The sequence below is a fragment of the Dunckerocampus dactyliophorus genome, chromosome 1, assembly GCF_027744805.1.
Source record: "Dunckerocampus dactyliophorus isolate RoL2022-P2 chromosome 1, RoL_Ddac_1.1, whole genome shotgun sequence".
NCBI lineage: Eukaryota > Metazoa > Chordata > Actinopteri > Syngnathiformes > Syngnathidae > Dunckerocampus > Dunckerocampus dactyliophorus.
In genome coordinates, this window is record NC_072819.1 from 15669148 (window position 1) to 15687328 (window position 18181).

Below are 18181 nucleotides of genomic sequence, written 5' to 3' on the forward strand. Positions count from 1 at the left end.
CCACACAGAAATGCCCAAGGGAGAATCAAACCCAGGTCTTCCTGATCTCCAGGCTGTTCCTGTGTTGGCCAACACACTAACCACTAGACCACTGTGCTAAATGAAACATGAATCAACAAATAAGAGTGAACAATTTCATAGCTAATCCAAAGGAATTAGACACCAAAAAATATCTAAATAAAATATCAACAAATACGGGTGAAAAAAAAGTCAATAATGTAATGCAGAATTAATATATTTACAAAAATCAACAAATAAGAGTGAAATCCTCCAATAATTTAAGAAATATAAAATCTAATTCATATATACATTAAATAATATAAAAATAAAATATGAATCAAGACAAAAGAACAATTTAATGTTTTATTTTGAAATCCTGAGCTCGGCTCCGTGTGTTGAATTTTATTTTGAAAGCGTAACAGGAAACGGTGTTTATTACTTTCGCTTATCTAAATGTCCCCAATAGAAGGAGGAGTAGGAGGGCTGTATAACTCTGCTTGTCTCTTTTTTTTTTTTTTTGCCACTTTCTTTGTTGTCCTTGTCGGAGTGCACAGTTATAAATGTAAAGTGAAACGCATTTCTAAGCACTTTTTAAGGAGTTTCTAACTCAAGTCTCCGTCTCCGTTAGTGCAGCTTTCCTCATTGACGATGGGGGCGACTAAACAGTTATTTTGTTTAAATCCAACATATCACCACCAAGACAGACGCAAATGGGGATTCAATTAACGGGTAAGTCAGACTTTGTATCCTTACTTTTCTATTGAATGCTGTTCTTGTAGCAACTTTGCGTCGATGTGTAATCAACCCTAAGTTAGCTTATGAGTTTGTCGCCCGTTAGCTAATAATGGCTAATAATGGCAATAATATGCGTTTCCTGCTTTATTTATACACAGTAATGTGTCTTTTATTTAGTTTTTCCACTCCAAGACATTTAAGGAGAAAATCGGTTGGTCGTCATGGGCACTTTTTTTAAATTGTTTAATTCAGACAATATGGGCTTTAGTATTGGTATTAGAGCACCCGTCATCCACTTTTTCAATGCAACCTTGCGGCGTTAACAGATTTCCACACATCTTTGAAGATTTAGGAGTGTGATTTTTTGTTGTTGTCCATCTTGTGAGGTCAAAGGCCACCGATGTCAGTTTCACAGGCTTGTTTTTCCACACCAATCTCATCAAACCATGTCTTGCGTAGTCGTACTGCAGATTTCTGTCGCTTTCTGATATGTTACGCTCAAACCATCCTGTAAGTGACGCCTTTGAAAGCACCCCCTAAAATCTTCAGCCATTGATTTTTAAACTGTGGTGCTGCTACTGGTGGTATACGGGCACCATCTAGTGCAGGGGTGCCCAAACCTTTTCTTCAGAGTGCCGCATACAGAAAAATGGAAGGATGCTTGGGGCCACTTTGACACATTCCGTACATTAAGGTTGCGTCCACGCTTGTCATTTTTGGTCCGGCTAGTATGGTTTATTTGGTCCAGTGTGAACGCAACTAAGGACTACATAAGAGGGCTAAGAGCGCCTGAGACATGGGTCTCAGTCCACCTGCCAGTGGAATCTATAGTCCTGAATGAGGCAAGTGTGAACACCTACCACACTAATAGACCAAAACCCCAGATATGTTGTCACCAAATGCGACGCATACCAACACCCAACAGAAAGCTGGGTGAAAATGATAAAAAAAATAGTAACATTTATTTTGAACGTGCATACATGTTCCATTGGAAGATATCGCATATTGCAATTCACAATTCCATAGGTCCAAAAATGTTGTAGGAAGAAGCATAGCTTATTTAATCCTACTCCCTCTGTTTCACATCAATTGCTAATATATTTGTTCACATCCTGTATTTAACATCTACCTTTTACCAATTCTTAAATAACATAAGAAAATGATAAGACAGTATAACAATGTGTTACAATATGAGTTAAGGTTGGAAATCAATATAAATATATGACATCCATAATAACTAGTAATATGATAAAATAATAACCGATGAAGTTAATAGCGGACAGTAACATAGAAAATGAAATACTTCAAGTAGTGTATGAAATGAAGAATAGGGAGTCCTGTGGTTCAGGATTCTTCTTCCTTACACTTTGTCAACATCAACTTGTACTGTTTCTTGAAATGGCTCATTTTAGTGCATTGTTTGAGTTCTTTACTAAATCCGTTCCATAATTTAATTCCACATACTGATATACTGAAGGTTTTTTTTGTCGGTGTTCGCATGTATAAGTGTAAGTATAAGTACATTTTTCTCTGAGGTCATACAGTATTTCTTCACCCTAGTAGAGAAGAATTATTTTGCATTTTTGGGTAGCAGGTTATTGTTTGCTTTATGCATAATTTTAGCTGTTTGAAAGTTTACCAGATCAGCAAATTGTATTAATTGTAATTTTGAGAATAAAGGTTCTCTATGACCGTTGTTGTGAATTATCCTGACCTTTTTTGTAGTACTGTTAGTGAGTGAAATGTACTTATTTCCCCATATTTCCACACAATAAATTACATCTGGTAGAGCAGTAGAGAGAGTGGAGTGAGTTTTGGTCCACAACGAATTTTGCTGTGTTCAGTATTGCACTTTGCGTTATATATTTTTAATGTGGGATTTCCAGCTCATTTTGACTATTATGACACCTAGAAATGTATTTTCGTCGACCCTGTCAGTGTCTATGCCATCTGTTTGTATTTCTGCATGAATGTCCTATGTGCTATTACCAAATACCATTATTTTAGTTTCACTTCGGTTCAGTAATAATCTGTTTTTATCAAACCATCTTTTTAGTGTAGTCATTTCACTTTTTTTAATTAGCTCTTGTGTGCTTTCTCCAGAGCAAAATGCAGTATTATTGTCTGCAAATAGGACTAGCTTTAGGTCTTTTGTGACTTTACAGATGTCATTTATATATAGGGTGAACCGTTTTGGTCCCAGTATTAATCCCCGGGTTACACCGCACAATATATTTAAACTTTCAGATAGATGTATATTCTCCTAGCTTCACATATTGCGTCCTGTTTGCAAGTAGCTTTTTACCCAGTTCAAATCTAACCCTCTGATTGCATACCATTCTAGTTTTTTAATTAAGATATTGTGATTAATTGTATTGAATGCTTTTGTTAAATCCATAAATATTCCGGCTGAGCACTCACTGCGGTCTATAGCATTCGTAGTTTCCTCGGATATTTCGATTAGTGCCATCCAAGTTGAAATGTAGCTCTGTATCTGTTATTGTCTTCCTGACAAATCCAGATCAATGGTGCTGAGGAAAGGAAAGGTAGAGGATAAGTTCCGGTTTAACATCACAGGCACAGCCATCCCAACTATCTCAGAGAAACCAGTCAAGAGCCCGGGAAAGGTTTTTGACTGCTCTCTGAGAGACACAACATCTATACAGTCGACCTGCACTGAGTTGGATGGCTGGCTGAAATCTGTGGACAAGTCAGGCCTGCCTGGGAAGTTTAAAGCCTGGGTCTACCAACATGGCATTCTTCCCAGGATCCTGTGGCCCCTCCTTGTTTACGCAGTCCCCATCTCGACAGTTGAAACCATGGAGAGGAGGGTCAGCAACCACCTCCGGAGATGGCTTGGATTGCCAAGGGGCCTGAGTAGCATTGCACTTTATGGAAACACCAACAAATTGCAACTGCCTTTCAAATCCCTGGAGGAGGAATACAAGGTAACCAGAGCCAGGGAAGTGGTTCAGTACAGGGACTCATGTGATCCAAAGGTGGCTAAAGCAGGGATCCAAATAAGGACGGGCAGGAAATGGAGGGCAGAGGAAGCAGTTCAAGAGGCTGATGCTAGGCTGCACCACAGGAGCCTGGTGTGAGTGGTCACACGAAGCCGAGCAGGGCTAGGTTCCTTTCCGTGTCCCGAGTTGAACACCAGGGGGAAGGAAAGGCGACGCCTTGTTCAGGAGGAGGTGCGAGCAGCAGTGGAGGAGACCAGAACCTGCAAGGCAGTGGGAATGAAACATCTGGGAGCTTGGATGAGATGGGAGAATGCGGTCGAGAGGAAAGTCACCTGGGCAGAGCTTTGGAAATCTGAGCCTCACCGCATTAAATTCCTCATCCAGGCAGTGTATGATGTGCTTCCAAGCCCGTCAAACCTGCACACATGGGGCATAGTAGAGTCACCAGCATGCCCACTGTGTTCAAAGTGAGGAACCCTGGAACACATCCTCAGCTGTTGTACAAGGGCACTTGGAGATGGACGGTACAGGTGGAGGCATGACCAAGTCCTTAAAACCATCGCTGAGGCCATCAGCTCAGGACTGGAGTGGGCAAAGCAGTTCCGTCCCTCCAAGAAAACCATCGCCTTTGTCAGAGCTGGGGACAAGCCAACTCCTGTCAGAAGAACAACGTCTGCAGGCGTACTGATGTCTGCAAGAGACTGGCAGTTGTTGGTGGATCTTGATCATCAGCTCAAGTTCCCCAGCCACATTGCCGTCACCACCCTGTGACCAGACATTGTCCTCGTGTCAGAGTCCACCAGGCAAATAGTGCTGCTGGAGCTGACAGTCCCGTGGGAAGATCGACTGGATGAAGCCTTTGAGAGGAAGCTCTCCAAGTACGCAGGACTGGTCAGCGACTGCCAGCAGGCCGGCTGGAGAACAAGGTGTCTCCCTGTGGAGGTTGGATGTAGGGGTTTTGCAGCCCGATCCTTGGCCAGAGCCTTCAGTAGTTTAGGCATCGAGGGAGAGAGAAAGAGGAGAGCCATCCGCAGTTCCACCGACGCGGCAGAAAGAGCCTCAAGATGGCTTTGGCTCAAAAGAGGGGAGCCATGGAGTCATGGAAGCTAGCTAGCCGTCTGGACACAAGCTGGGGTCTGATCATCCCCGGCTGGGTCACCTGGAGGAGGGCGTATGATGTTGAAAGACCCGAAACGCCTTAAGATCCCAGGAACATCACTGAAGATGTGTCCAGACCAGGCATCAGTAGATGTATGTATACAGTCGTTATTGTCTGAATTTCGACCAAAAACTGGAGAAATAACACGCAAATACTCACATTGTGTGTCAAGGCAGAGGCCGCGATTCAATTTTAGTTACATTGTGTGTGGACTACGCAGGTTACATTAACGAGGTGTAGCGTTTTGTCAAAGTTTCGTCAAAGTACATGTTTTGGATGCAGCAAACTGCGTCTGATGCGCAATGAGGTGTTATACGTCTGTGTAGGTTCTCAGTCGTACAGGAGTTGTCCATCGAGGAAAAGGCTTCTTGAGACGTCATCTGTACTTTTGTGAAGAAGGTGTCGGACGTTTCGCTCCTCATCCGAAGAGCTTCGTCAGCGAACTAATAAGTGCTGGTAGCCTCGGCCTTAAATACAGTAAGAGTGGGCGGAATTGGTGTGCCAACACCCTCCTCCTATTGGTTCCTTACACTAAGCCTGGGCGGAGTAGTGGTCTAATCCTCTCCTGACATTAGCACCTCCGATAAAAGGGAAGTGTCGCTCCCTGAGTTGGGTATGAACGACTCTGATACTGGCTCGTTAGCATCTATTGTTCTGGCTCGGCCCTGGCTTCACCTCATTTGCAAGACTAAGAGCTGTGGGTTTCGGTCTCAGTAACCTGCTGAACACAGGGTCCAAATTAAACCTCAAACCACCATTCCGATTCAATGATGGGTTCTGTTGTTTGACAAAAATAGCTTCCTTTACTCCTCTTTCAAACCATCTGTTTTCTTTGCACAAAATCTTTCCCTCGCTGTCCTCAAAAGAGTGATTGGTTGCTTTAAGGTGTAGATGTACTGCTGATTGAGGACCACTAGAATTGTCCCTGCGGTGATGATAAAGCCTTTTTTGAAGCATTTGCTTAGTTTCCCCAATGTAGTGCTCTTTGCATTCCTCATCTTTACAGTGGATGGAATAGACCACATTGCTCTGTTTTTGGTTTGGAGCCTTGTCTTTGGGATGCACTCATTTTTGTCTCAGGGTATTTACTGGTTTGAAATAGGTAGGAATTTTGTCTTGCCATAAGATCCTCTGGAGTTTTTTGGAGACCCCCGCTACATAAGGGACTACCACTCCTCTCCTTTTTGCTTCTGTGGGCTTTTGGGTTTCTTTCCCTACTCTCTTCTTTTGACATTTGTTAAAAGCCCACCGAGGGTACCCACAGGTTGAGAGCGCTCTCTGGACATGTTGTGTCTTCTTTTTCCTTCCCTCAGCACTAGTTGGTACAGATGACGTCTCAAGAAGCCTTTTCCTCGATGAGGTGTTATACTTCGGAAATCACAGCAGCTGAAATGCACGTTCCACTGTTTTGTATTATTTATTTCATCGTGTTTGTGACAAACTTTTGCATGTCACAAAATGGCGACGCGCAAACGGGCTGAGATTGACATCTGTATTTTATACGCAACAGACCGCAAGAGAATATTCCACACTGTTTCCCCTGTTTATTCAATGTGTTTGCATTATATTTTTATTTGTTTATAGCTGCAAATCACTATAATCTGTGTGTCAGATGCCTCACAGTGACAGCACCCTCGCTGGTAGAATCATCCATAATTTCCCTCTGAGAGAACAGCTTTGGAAAAAAATGTAAACAAAGAACAAAAACTAAATCAGGCTTTGCTACACATCTTAAAATAAAGCATAGCGTTCTGACCACTATCATTCTGCTACAGGCGTGGGAGCTATAAAGTTTGATCATGTTTTTCTTCAGCCTAATAGGCTAACCTAGCATGATGTTGTCAAAATGTGAGTGTAATGTTAGCACTGTCGCTCACATAGCTATGCTAGTGTTGCTAATGTTTGTGTTCCCGTATGTGATATGACATCCATTATGTAGGACAAGTGGAGGGTTACAGTGTACCCAGTGGATCCCTGCATATTTGTGATTCAGCATGCACGGCCCCATAAATTCGCAGATTTTTTGTTATTTTTTCCTAAAAAAATGGTCTTTTTTCCGCTGAAAACACGTCATTCACCGTATAGATATGTGATCATTAAGGCTGTCAAAAATAGCGCTTTAACGGTGGTAACTAATTTATTTCATGAATTACGTTAAAATCTTTAGCGTAATTAACGAATGCGCATCATGGCAAGCCACACCTCTGTCTGTCTCTTATTACGTAGGCACTGTGTAGTGTCTGACGCTCTTTTACAACTTTATTCTGACCTGAACACATCGACACATCGCAGTGCAATTCCAAACACATCTCTAGTCTGCTCAGCATCGGAAAAACACTTTCTTGTTGTCGCTAGATGACCGCAAGTTGCATACACGGACACTCCGAACATCACAACAACGTTTTTATTACACTTGTATGTGTGGTCTAAATAAACAGAGAGACAAAGAAAAAACTATAAGTGGATATTCTTATTATTCACTAACGTAACTCTTAAACTCATAAAGGCCATTTTATCTCTCTCTCGCTCTCGCTCTCGCTCTCTCTCTCTCTCTCTCTCTCTCTCTCTCTCTCTCATTCTCTCTTACTGGGGAAGTACAATTAGCTGCATTTCAGTATGCAGGAAAATCCCAGAAAGTACATTTACACTCAAAACGTGAATTTAACTTAAATGACAGGTGTCTTTGAGTGCAACCCTTCATTTCTCAGAAGAGTGTGATTCAAATGTCCTGCTACTATTAAAGAGACTAATTTTAGGCAAATACATTTTCAGACATGTGGTATCTCTTAGCTTGATTTACATTTTCAATTCATTTGGAGCTGTTAATACATACAAATACAGTGGTGTGAAAAAGTGTTTGCCCCTTCCTGATTTCCTATTTTTTTTTTGCATGTTTGTCATACTTAAATGTTTCAGATCATCAAACAAATTTTAATATTAGTCAATGACAGCACAACTGATCACAAAATGCAGTTTTTAAATTAAACTTTATTATTAAGTGAGAAAGAAAATCCAAACCTACATGGCCCTGTGTGGACAAAGTGATTGCCCCCCGTTAAAACATAACTGAGATTAATTGAGCTCTGTCAGTGTGGAAAAGGTTAAAAGCCATTTTGAAAGCTTTGAGACTCCAGCAAAGCACAGTAACAGCCATTATCCACAAATGGCGAAAGCATGGAACAGTGGTGAACCTTCCCAGGAGTTGCCGGCCAACCAAAATTACCCCAAGGGTACAGCAACAACTCATCCAAGAGGTCACAAAAGACCCCACAACAACATCCAAAGAACGGCAGGCCTCACTTGCGTCAGTTAAGGTCAGTGTTCATGACTCCACCATAAGAAAGACACTGGACAAAAACGGCCTGCATGGCAGAGTTCCAAAACGAAAACCACTGCTGAACAAAAAGAACATTAAGGCTCATCTAAATTTTGCCAGAAAACATCTTGATGATCCCCAAGACGTTTGGGAAAATTCTCTGTTGTCTGATGAGACAAAAGTTCAACTTTTTGAATTCATGAATTCTGCTGTCTACTAAAAAATCCTGAAGGAGAATATCTGGCCATCTGTTTGTGACCTCAAGATGAAACAACCTTGTGTTCTGCAGCAGGACAATGATCCAAAATACACCAGCAAGTCCACCTCTGAATGGCTGAAGAAAAACAAAATGAAGACTTTGGAGTGGCCTAGTCAAAGTCCTGACCTGAATCCTATTGAGATGCTGTGGCATGACCTTAAAAAGGCGCTTCATACTGGAAAACCCTTCAATGTGGCTGAATTACAACAATTCTGCAAAGATGAGTGGACCAAAATTCCTCAACAGCGCAGTAAGAGACTCATTGCAAGTTATCGCCAACACATGATTGCAGTTGTTGCTGCTAAGGGTGGCCCAACCAGTTATTAGGTTTAGGGGGCAATCACTTTTTCACACAGGGTCATGTAGGTTTGGATTTTTTCTCCCTTAAAAATAAAAAGTTTTATTTAAAAACTTCATTTTGTGTTCAGTTGTGTTGTCATTGATTCATATTTAAATATGTTTGATACAAAACATTTAAGTCTGAAAAAAATCAGGAAGGAGGCAAACACTTTTTCACACCACTGTATATATAATTCCTTTCTGTTCATAAAATAAAGTAAAAACTGGCATACATCACACATAGTTGCCAGTGGTGATTAATTATGATTAATTAATTTGAAAACTGTGTAATTTGATTAAAATGTTAATCATTTGACAGCCCTAGTCATAATACTCGGAATGTCTGATAATATCAACCCACAGATATTATCAGCCCGATATTGGCATAAAAATGTAGTAGTATCGGTCATTATCGGTATTGTTTTTTTTTTCCCTATAATGAAAGCGAATAAGGCCCTTTAAAGGCCACAAGCAACATTGCTGTTGCCATAACAGTCAACACGCAGCACATACTTGAGCTGATGCCTTGCTTAACCGTGTTCGGGGTGGCAGGACGTGGTGGGTTGTCAAAACGCCGCTAATGGTGGGCGGGGTAGCTCGTAGACACATACAGACCTGATCAAAATCTTAAGACCAGTTGAAAAATTGCTACAATTTGCATTTTGCACATTTGGATCTTAGTGAGGTTTTAAGTAGAGCTACAATATGCAAAAGCAAGAAGGGGGAGTGAGACAAAAAAAAGCATTTGCAACTTAGAATTTAAACAGCAACAACAAAAAAATGAAATAGGTTGTTTATCACTTGATCAAAAGTTAAGACCACAGGCTATAAAAGCCAAACTCTGCTCAAAATGTTCATTTCCTGTCGGGCATTCACACTGTCATGCCCTCCTGATGGCTAAAGCTAAGAAGCTTTTCTCTTTTGGTCGGATTGTCGAGCTGCATAAGCAAGCCTCTCGCAGTGTGCCATTGCTGCTGAGGTTGGGTGCAGTAAATCAATCATTCTAAGTTTTTTGAAAGATCCTGAGTATTATGGAACAAAAAAATCACACCTGCGCTGAGCCGGAGGATCCGATTGGCTGTCCATCAAGACACAGGGCGGTCTTCCACCCACATTAAGGCCCTTACTGGTGCCGACTGCAGCCCAATAACCATCAGACGGCATCTGCGGGAAAAGGGTTTAAAAAACAAAAAACAAATTCAAAAACCTCGTCTCCTTCAACGCCACAAAACTGCCCGTTTAGACTTTGCCAGGGAGCATCAAACATGGGACATTGAAAGGTGGAAAAAAGTTTTATTCTCTGATGAGAAAAAATGTAATCTTGATGGTCCAGATGGCTTCCAACGTTACTGGCATGACAAGGAGATCCCACCTGAGATGTTTTTTGCTGGGTCCTTCATGATCTGGGGTGCTTTTTCATTCAGTGGATAGGGAGGACTAAGCCGTGTGTCAAAAATATACCTTTTTATGGGTTTTATCAATTATTTGCAGTTTTTTCCATTGACTAGTGGTCCAGGAAGGCAACCCAAAAAGCAGGTATCTAAAAAATGTGGATAGAGTGGACAAACACAGCTTTCCATCCTTGTGGACGTGATATCGCCTCATCGTGATACTCCTCCAAAGTAAGCTTTAAGAGCACTAAATTAGATTTCTGATGTGTCATTGGTAAGACATATTTGGCCTGCTGTGTGGCTTTGGACAAAGCCATGCAGAATTCCCCTGAGGCCTCGACGAGGGTTGAGTCAGCTCAAGACGTGACATGCAGTAACCCTGTTCCTGTCACCGTCTTTTCCCTTGTAGTTCCTTATTCCTATTAGGGTTAGGCCTTGACGGTAGCTTGTCCTTCCTGACCCTTTTTGTCCCTCTGGATGGCTTTAGATGTGTCCGACTTGGTTGTCTCTTATGTTCTTATGACCCAGCAGAGGGAGAGTGTTGTCTGGCATTGTCTTTAAACACAGTGATTAATGGGCAATTTTTTTGTGTGCCAACACAAGTAGACATATTAAAGGTCCCGTGTTACACTATTTTTACTATACGACTTTAAATAACTATCAAAGGTCCCACAATAGTGTATTGGAGGTATGGTGTCCAGAATCCTTGATGCTGGAAAGATAAAAAAAGAACAACAGGTAAACAAAAAAAGTGCAGACTAGCCACAGGCCATATGCAAATTTGTAGCAACTTAATTTGGCAGATTCCGAGCAAGGAACACCGACATGTTGACCTTTTGTGGTTTAAGGTAGGATCTCTCTGGAGTAGCAATGTTGCCAGCTGTGCTAAACATTGTCTCAGAGCTGGTGCTTGTTGCACAAAGAATTGCTGTTTGTGACAGGTACGTTCTCCCAGGAAGTTCGTACTGTCTCTCAAACATTTCTAACATTTCCCGAATTGTTGGCTTTTCAACCATATTGAAAGGTTGCATTTCTTTTGCAATCTCTCGAGCGACACTGTAGGTGACAGTGCTCCATTTTGCGCTGTTTTGTTTCTATTTACTTTGCCGACCAAAAGCCTTAATAAGCGTTGACTGTCGGGGACAAATACTCTGCTGCACCTCCATCGGCAGTTTTTTTTTTCCCCAGTTGGGAAAACTGGACAGTATGGTTTGAGGTGCGCATGCAAGGTGGTCGTATTCCCCCGTCTTCCTCGTCACTACTTTCCCACAAATGCTACATATCGGTTCGTCAGTGCTCATGCGCTCCCCTTGTTCATTCTGTTTAAAAACAAAATATTCCCACACTGGGTCTGTGGCATTCATTAATTCGTTCATATTTGTGTTTGCTTGCTCACGTGGCTAACTTGCTGCTAGCACTAGTAACCCCGCCTCCACGTACTCGGGCAAAGACGCTGAATGGCTGACAGGAGGGTTCGCTCTCTCTGTTCATTCCGCTATACAACCAGTCGGTGTGGTAAAGAGAAATGAGGAAAACAAACACGCATGCACATGTCAGTTTATCAAGGCTGGCAAAATTATCAACATAGTTTTTATTTATTGTGCGATTAATCGATTTATTGATTATTGTGACAGGCCTGAAAATGACTATGCAAAAGACAATGCAGCTGAAGCCAAGGCAACATATTGAAAAGCTTTCAGCAATGGGCACATTTTCCAATTCATCTTGAAATAGTAGTTGGACAAACGAACGAACTAGAAAACGCATTTCTACTGTATAGTGGAGTTCATGACGCGAAGCGCAGCCATGACAACAGTTGACTTTTTTTTTAACGTAACTAGCCACTACAATTGAACGTGTAACTTTTGTTATAGATATAGGCATCTTACCGCTCAGTTAGTTCATCCGTAATCGGAATAATAAAGATGAAAGCTGCATTATCCGTGTGTGGCTACGGACATCTGTTCTCCACTTTTTTTTTTTTTTTTTTTTTTTTGCAGGAGGAGGCTTAATGTCAGTGGACTGATGTCATATGACATCTACAAAGTGACGGTTATGATGTAGGTGACACACGACCAACACTCCCTTTGCGATCTACGTAATGGGAACCCCTATTATAGCATATATGTCCATTCACAGACTGGATTACTTAATATTGTTTTCACCTAATAAAAATGAAAACAACTAATTTCTAAGATGTGGCGGCTTTTACTTATTTATACTTTGATCCATTACATGTAGTGGATACCCTGTAAGTCCCAAAGATCTACCTCCTACTGTAGAAAAATTACATATTTACTATATTTATAAATATTATTTTTGTACATTGTACATGTATATCACGGGTGTATGCACATTTTCAGCATGCAAGTTAAAAGTCGACATAATCTATCTCTTACTATAAAACATATAACATAAATATAAAATCTAACCGTAAACCTTGAAACTACTATACATGGCTATACTAATGGTTAGTATTTCACATTCACAGTTTCAAAGTTTACAGGTCATCAAAGTAGTTGATATCATACACAAACAATTCAGTTCAATATAACTATATTTGATTCCACAAATTCTTGTTTGTAACAAAAGCTTACAAGGGAAAAAAAAGGCTCAGCAAGACTATTAAAAAAAAAAAAAAAAAAAAAAGATCGGATCGGATCGGAAGCCAAAAAATGAAAAAAAAAAAAAAAGGATTGGCAAGACTATTAAAAAAAAAAAAAAAAAAAGATCGGAAAAGCCAAAAAAAGCCAAAAAATGTGGATCGGGACATCCCGATGATAAAACTCAATGAATAACACAAGACTTTCTTTTCCTATAATAAGCACAATCTAGAGGCTTTTGCCTTTCATATAAGCTATTTCTGGTTGCAAATTATTTATTGTTCCTACGACCTGGATAAGCAACAAGACTTTTGTCAGGCACTATATATTAGCTTCTGTAACTAAATAATTTGGCACAAAAGGACACAGACGGGAGTGGGGGTTTTGCAAAATTTCAGAGAATGATCATAGTCATCACATGAGCTAAATTCCATTGAAGCTGTATTGAAGGAGGTGGGCGGGAGGGGGTATAACGAGAACCAGTTGGACAGTCAAGTGACGCCTTTGTTTTGGCCTGACCTCAATCGAACGTATGCACACACTGGAATGCGCATCAGATGACAATGTGCTGCCCCGAACTGACCCAAATACTGTTATTTATGCGGGCATTTGCACAGGAAGACATGAGTTGTGCTTCCTGCACTGTGCTGCAGGAAGACGGATCAGCCAATTTTCCATAATTATTGGCTTTAGAGTAAGTTCTTATTTAAGACAAGACTGGATCAGATACATTGGTTACACTAATAAAATAAATGAAATCCAGAAATGTGTGTGTTTAGACATACAAGGCAATAACATCTGAGAATGACGTAGTGTTTAAAGGGGGGCTGTAATCTGCAGAAGGTGTCCTTGTAATAATCTATGAGTGAAACTAGCGCAGAGGTCTGACATAAGCTACTCTGTCAGCACTCTGCAGCTAAATGATTCCTAACTGCACCTTCACGGCAACCACAAAATGCACCTCTGAAGACGTATGGCATGACGAGGCATGTAAGATACACTATCTCCCAAAAGTGAGTTCATATTTCAGCAAGCATTTTTATTTTAGTACATCTTCTTAAAGGACAACATTGTGTACATCTTGTACAGCAGAATAGATGTACTATGCACTGAAAATGAGTCAACACACAGCTAGGAATGGACCGGTTACCGCTTTTGAGGTATACGAAATATGAAAAAGTCATCGTTTCAATACCACTAAAATTTTGCGTCACACCATTTCTATGATATGAGAGAAAGTGGAGGTCCAGCGTGGCCACTACGTGGAAACACTTTCTCACGTCCTGTGTTATTTCTTGCATTTGAAACTGTGTCTGCTGTGTTGCCATACGGCGGGCATCGATAACACAGGCATTATTATTTGCCGTGTTAGCATTGAGTGGTGCCATTATGGCCGCGCTGTTGTCGCTATTGTCGGTCAACTTGTTACTCAGGTCAAGGGTCACCAAATGTGGAGATGTGATTGAGAAGCAGAAGCAACAACCACTTAATGTCTCAGTTGCCAACAACAATCACATGACCCGGAAACAGAAGTTTGCATAAAAATATGGCCTACCACTTTGAAATAATAATGTTTAGTTTAAAAAGATATATTCATGTTGTGACCTTCCTTGGTCACTTGATTGCATTTATTTGCAACCATTATTATTATTATTATTATTATTATTATTATTATTAGTATTATTATTAATATTAATATTGTTATTATTAATATAAATTAATTTATTATTATTATTATATTTTTTTTTTTACCAAGAAAATAACTTATTGTGTTATGACTTGAGTTGCAGGATTAGCCACAGTAGACTGCACTGAGAACTGCATTTCATTTATTTATTTATTTATTTTTTTTAGAAATAATTCAGTTTTTTTTTGGTTATGTATTTTAAATACATATGTTACACTTTCACCGTGTCATATTATATTGTTTAAAAGTGACTGTTTTGACTTGACTTTTTTTCCTCTTTTCAATAAAGATATTTCAAAATAACACATTTTAGAGCTGCAATTATAATACCGTGAAACCGTCAAACCGTGGTAATTTTGCCCAAGGTTATCATACCGGCCCATGTCTACACACAGCCATTACTGTCTAAATATCTGGTAGCTAGGGGGTGATGTCTGGAGACACTCAGTTCACAAGACAAAATGATACACAAGATTGGGAACGATATGAGAACGAGAAGAGATGTTAACATTACCCGTTCATCCATCCATCTTCTATGCTGCTTATCCTCACTAGGGTCACGGGTATGCTGGAGCCTATCCCAGCTGACTTCGGGCGAGAGGCGGGGTACACCCTGGACTGGTTGCCAGCCAATCGCAGGGCACATAGAGACAAACAACCATTCACACTCACATTCATACCTATGGACAATTTAGAGTCTCCAATTAACCTAACATGCATGTTTTTGGAATGTGGGAGGAAACCGGAGTACCCGGAGAAACCCCATACACGCACGAGGAGAACATGCAAACTCCACACAGATCTTCCCGATCTCCTGACTGTGTGGCCAACATGCTAACCACTCGGCCACCATGCAGCTGATGTGAACATTACTTTTCAGAAAATGAAAAAAAAGAAAAAAAATATATACAGTATATATATGACAATATACTGCAATCTACTAATTTAATTTCTACTATGTTACACGCTTCTGCACTCTGTGTGTATTCCTCCACCCACCGAGACAAAGAGAGTATATTGCTAACAAAAGGGCTCACTCCATTCATACCGTTGTTCATTGAAACAAATGCACCAACGAGCTGAAACCAACACAGTGAAACCTCTGCCGGCCTGTTTGGAGGTGGGAGATGAGGAAAACAGACACACATCCACATGGCACTAAAGCTGGCAAAATTATTCAGTTAATTTTCATTTATTGTGTGATTGATTAATTAATTTATTATCGTCCCAGGCCGAGTGCCCACACGACAATTTTTTTCTGAATGAGAAATGTTGTTATGTTTTAATCTCGTGAGCTCTTGTGACACGAGATCTTATGACACCCTTACTGGCAACACAAGTGAGTGTTTTTTTCTCATGTTTTATGCTCATAAACAGGCTCTAGGGCAGGGGTCACCAACGTTTTTGCTTGTGAGAGCTGCTTTTACAAAATGAAAATGGCCAAGAGCTACTCATTTTTGTAACATTTATTTTCAGAGCTTATTTTAAACCCAAACAAAGCGAATATGCTTGTTTTACCAGAACATTAACAAAATGCTGGTGTCCACAACTCACATTTTGTATTTCAGAATGCATTTCTTTCTACTGTTCTTTCATTATTAACTGAAAACCTGAATGAAAAGCAGGCTTGCGGGCACCTCATGTGGTCGTGGGGGCTACCTGGTGCCTGCGGGCACCACGTTGGTGACCCCGCTCTAGGGACACATACTACAGTATAATATTGCTGTTAGAATAGCATTAGAAAGGCACTTTTGCCTCATAGACAACCTTTAATAAACATATTTGAGAATGTCCTTTTTGTTGTGATTTCAGGATTGGCAAAGTGCAAATGATTTTTGGTGCTGTCACTGATGGCCAACCGGAGCTGACTGGAGGTTGACTTCCGCCCCCTCTGAACATGCTGGCTCTGAGAGTGGAGCAAGGCAAGCGAGGGGGTGCTAAAGTCGAACATCAGCAGAAAGGGACTGCTGTCGGATGGCAGGACCAGCAGGCTCCTGAGCAGGGGTGTAACATCAGACAGAGGATCTCTCAGTGGGAAGGTCGCAGCCAGCAGGTGAACCCTCTGCCTGGTGAAGTTCTGAGCAATGGATATTCAAACAAGGGCACACCTGGAGGCCTTCATACTAAAGATCTGAGTTTGGCTTCAGATTTCCGGGAATCCAAAACACAGTTACGTCACTGTGGGTTTTGCAGAAAGTCGGATTGTAATATAGAAGTATTAACCGCTAGCCCAGGAAATAAGGGACGACAAAGACCCGTGTCTCCTGGTGTCCACGGTGGCCAAAAATCACAAAACATCTCGGATGTTGGCGTTGTGATGAAAATTCTACCTCTGTCAGCCGACAGTCTGGAAGACGACATGCCCACCGGGAACTTCTACATGTCAAGGAGCTTCTGGCGGAGGCTTGAGGGGGACCGACTGTTCTGGGAAAAAAGCAGAAAGTCCTCAGGGGAGGTTCAGCCACCTCCCAAACCTCAGAGAACGTTCAAGTATGAGGGAGACAAAAATGACACGAGAAAGTGGAAGAATCAGCCCGGTGGGAGGGCTCGAAGGGTAGCTCACCCGCCAAGCTTCCCACCTCCCCCATGTCCTGTCACCAGGACCAACGGCCTTTCCAGGCATAAAAGTAACAGGTGAGTTGATGCTTTGTAAAGTTTGTCTCACCAATATCAGTGGTGTGGGTGTTTTTCAGTGGTTGAATGGATGTTTTTTTTAGCGGTGCAATTTATCACACGTTATGCTTTATTATTTCTGAAAAAAGGCCTTTGAATCTCAGCAGGGTTGTCATCTTCAGGCTGGCTCACGCACACATTGGCATTCACTTACGTAACTCGATCCAGAGCACACATCCATGTCCGGACTTGTTGGCAAATATGACCTCAAACAAGCCTGAGCCGTAGCAGTCACACCCCATAATGTTGTGTGGGGCTAATATGAATATTTGTACATTTTCAATTTAACCTCTACACTTATAAAATGCTATTTTGACTGTGGATTGATAATATAATCAAGGTCGTAGGTCGTAGGAGGTTAAAGTGCTCATGACACCAAAACACACTTGTTATTTTTGCCGTAAAAATAACATTGAAAGGCATATCTACAGTATTGTGTTAGACGTGTGCTCGAATGATGTTGAATATTTACGATTTGTTACAATTTTCATCACTTCTTTTGGGACTGGAGGAGGATGAGCAAATGATGTTTACACCAGAAGTTCCCACCTGCAAGCTGCCATCCACCTCAATACTTCCCCATTGTTATGGTCCAGTTCTGCATGAATTTCTGTTGTTTGTTGTGTATTTTTATATTATACCCGCTCGTTGTGTTGAAGGCTTTTGCTGGAACAAAGAAAGAGTCAACAAAAAAGCACCAACCCGTCACACAAGAGACAATGACAGTACATGGACAATAAAACAATAAAATACAATAAATAAAATAAAGCATTATAGTAAAAATAATGGTCACAGATCCGGTTCCTCTTAAGCCATTGGTTGAGTTGGATTTTAAATTAATTGAAGGTATTAGAGTCTCTTGCAGCAACTGGGATGTTGTTCCAAATTTCTGTACCTTTGACTGATAATACCTGTTGGTTGAATGTTGTGCGTCTTAAGGTATTACACAGTCACCTCTAGTGGAGCCTCTTGTTACCTTTCTATTCATGGTGGTCTTCATCTTAATAAACTCATTTAAAACCCATTTAAAACCCTATATATTGAACAGGCTAGTTT

The 18181-nt window shown here is 41.0% G+C and overlaps 1 protein-coding gene across 4 annotated transcripts in view; it reads left to right on the forward strand.

The window, feature by feature from the left end:
* Positions 1-463: 463 nt before the first annotated feature.
* The window catches only part of dennd2c (DENN/MADD domain containing 2C), a 45527-nt gene continuing 27809 nt past the window's right edge, over positions 464-18181 (forward strand). For all 4 annotated transcript variants that reach the window (XM_054789956.1, XM_054789975.1, XM_054789966.1 and 1 more), the window contains exons 1-2: positions 464-729; positions 16265-17086. In XM_054789956.1, coding sequence (XP_054645931.1) covers positions 16350-17086 — 737 coding nt within the window. In that variant the 5' untranslated portion in view covers positions 464-729; positions 16265-16349. The remainder of the gene's footprint in view (positions 730-16264; positions 17087-18181) is intronic.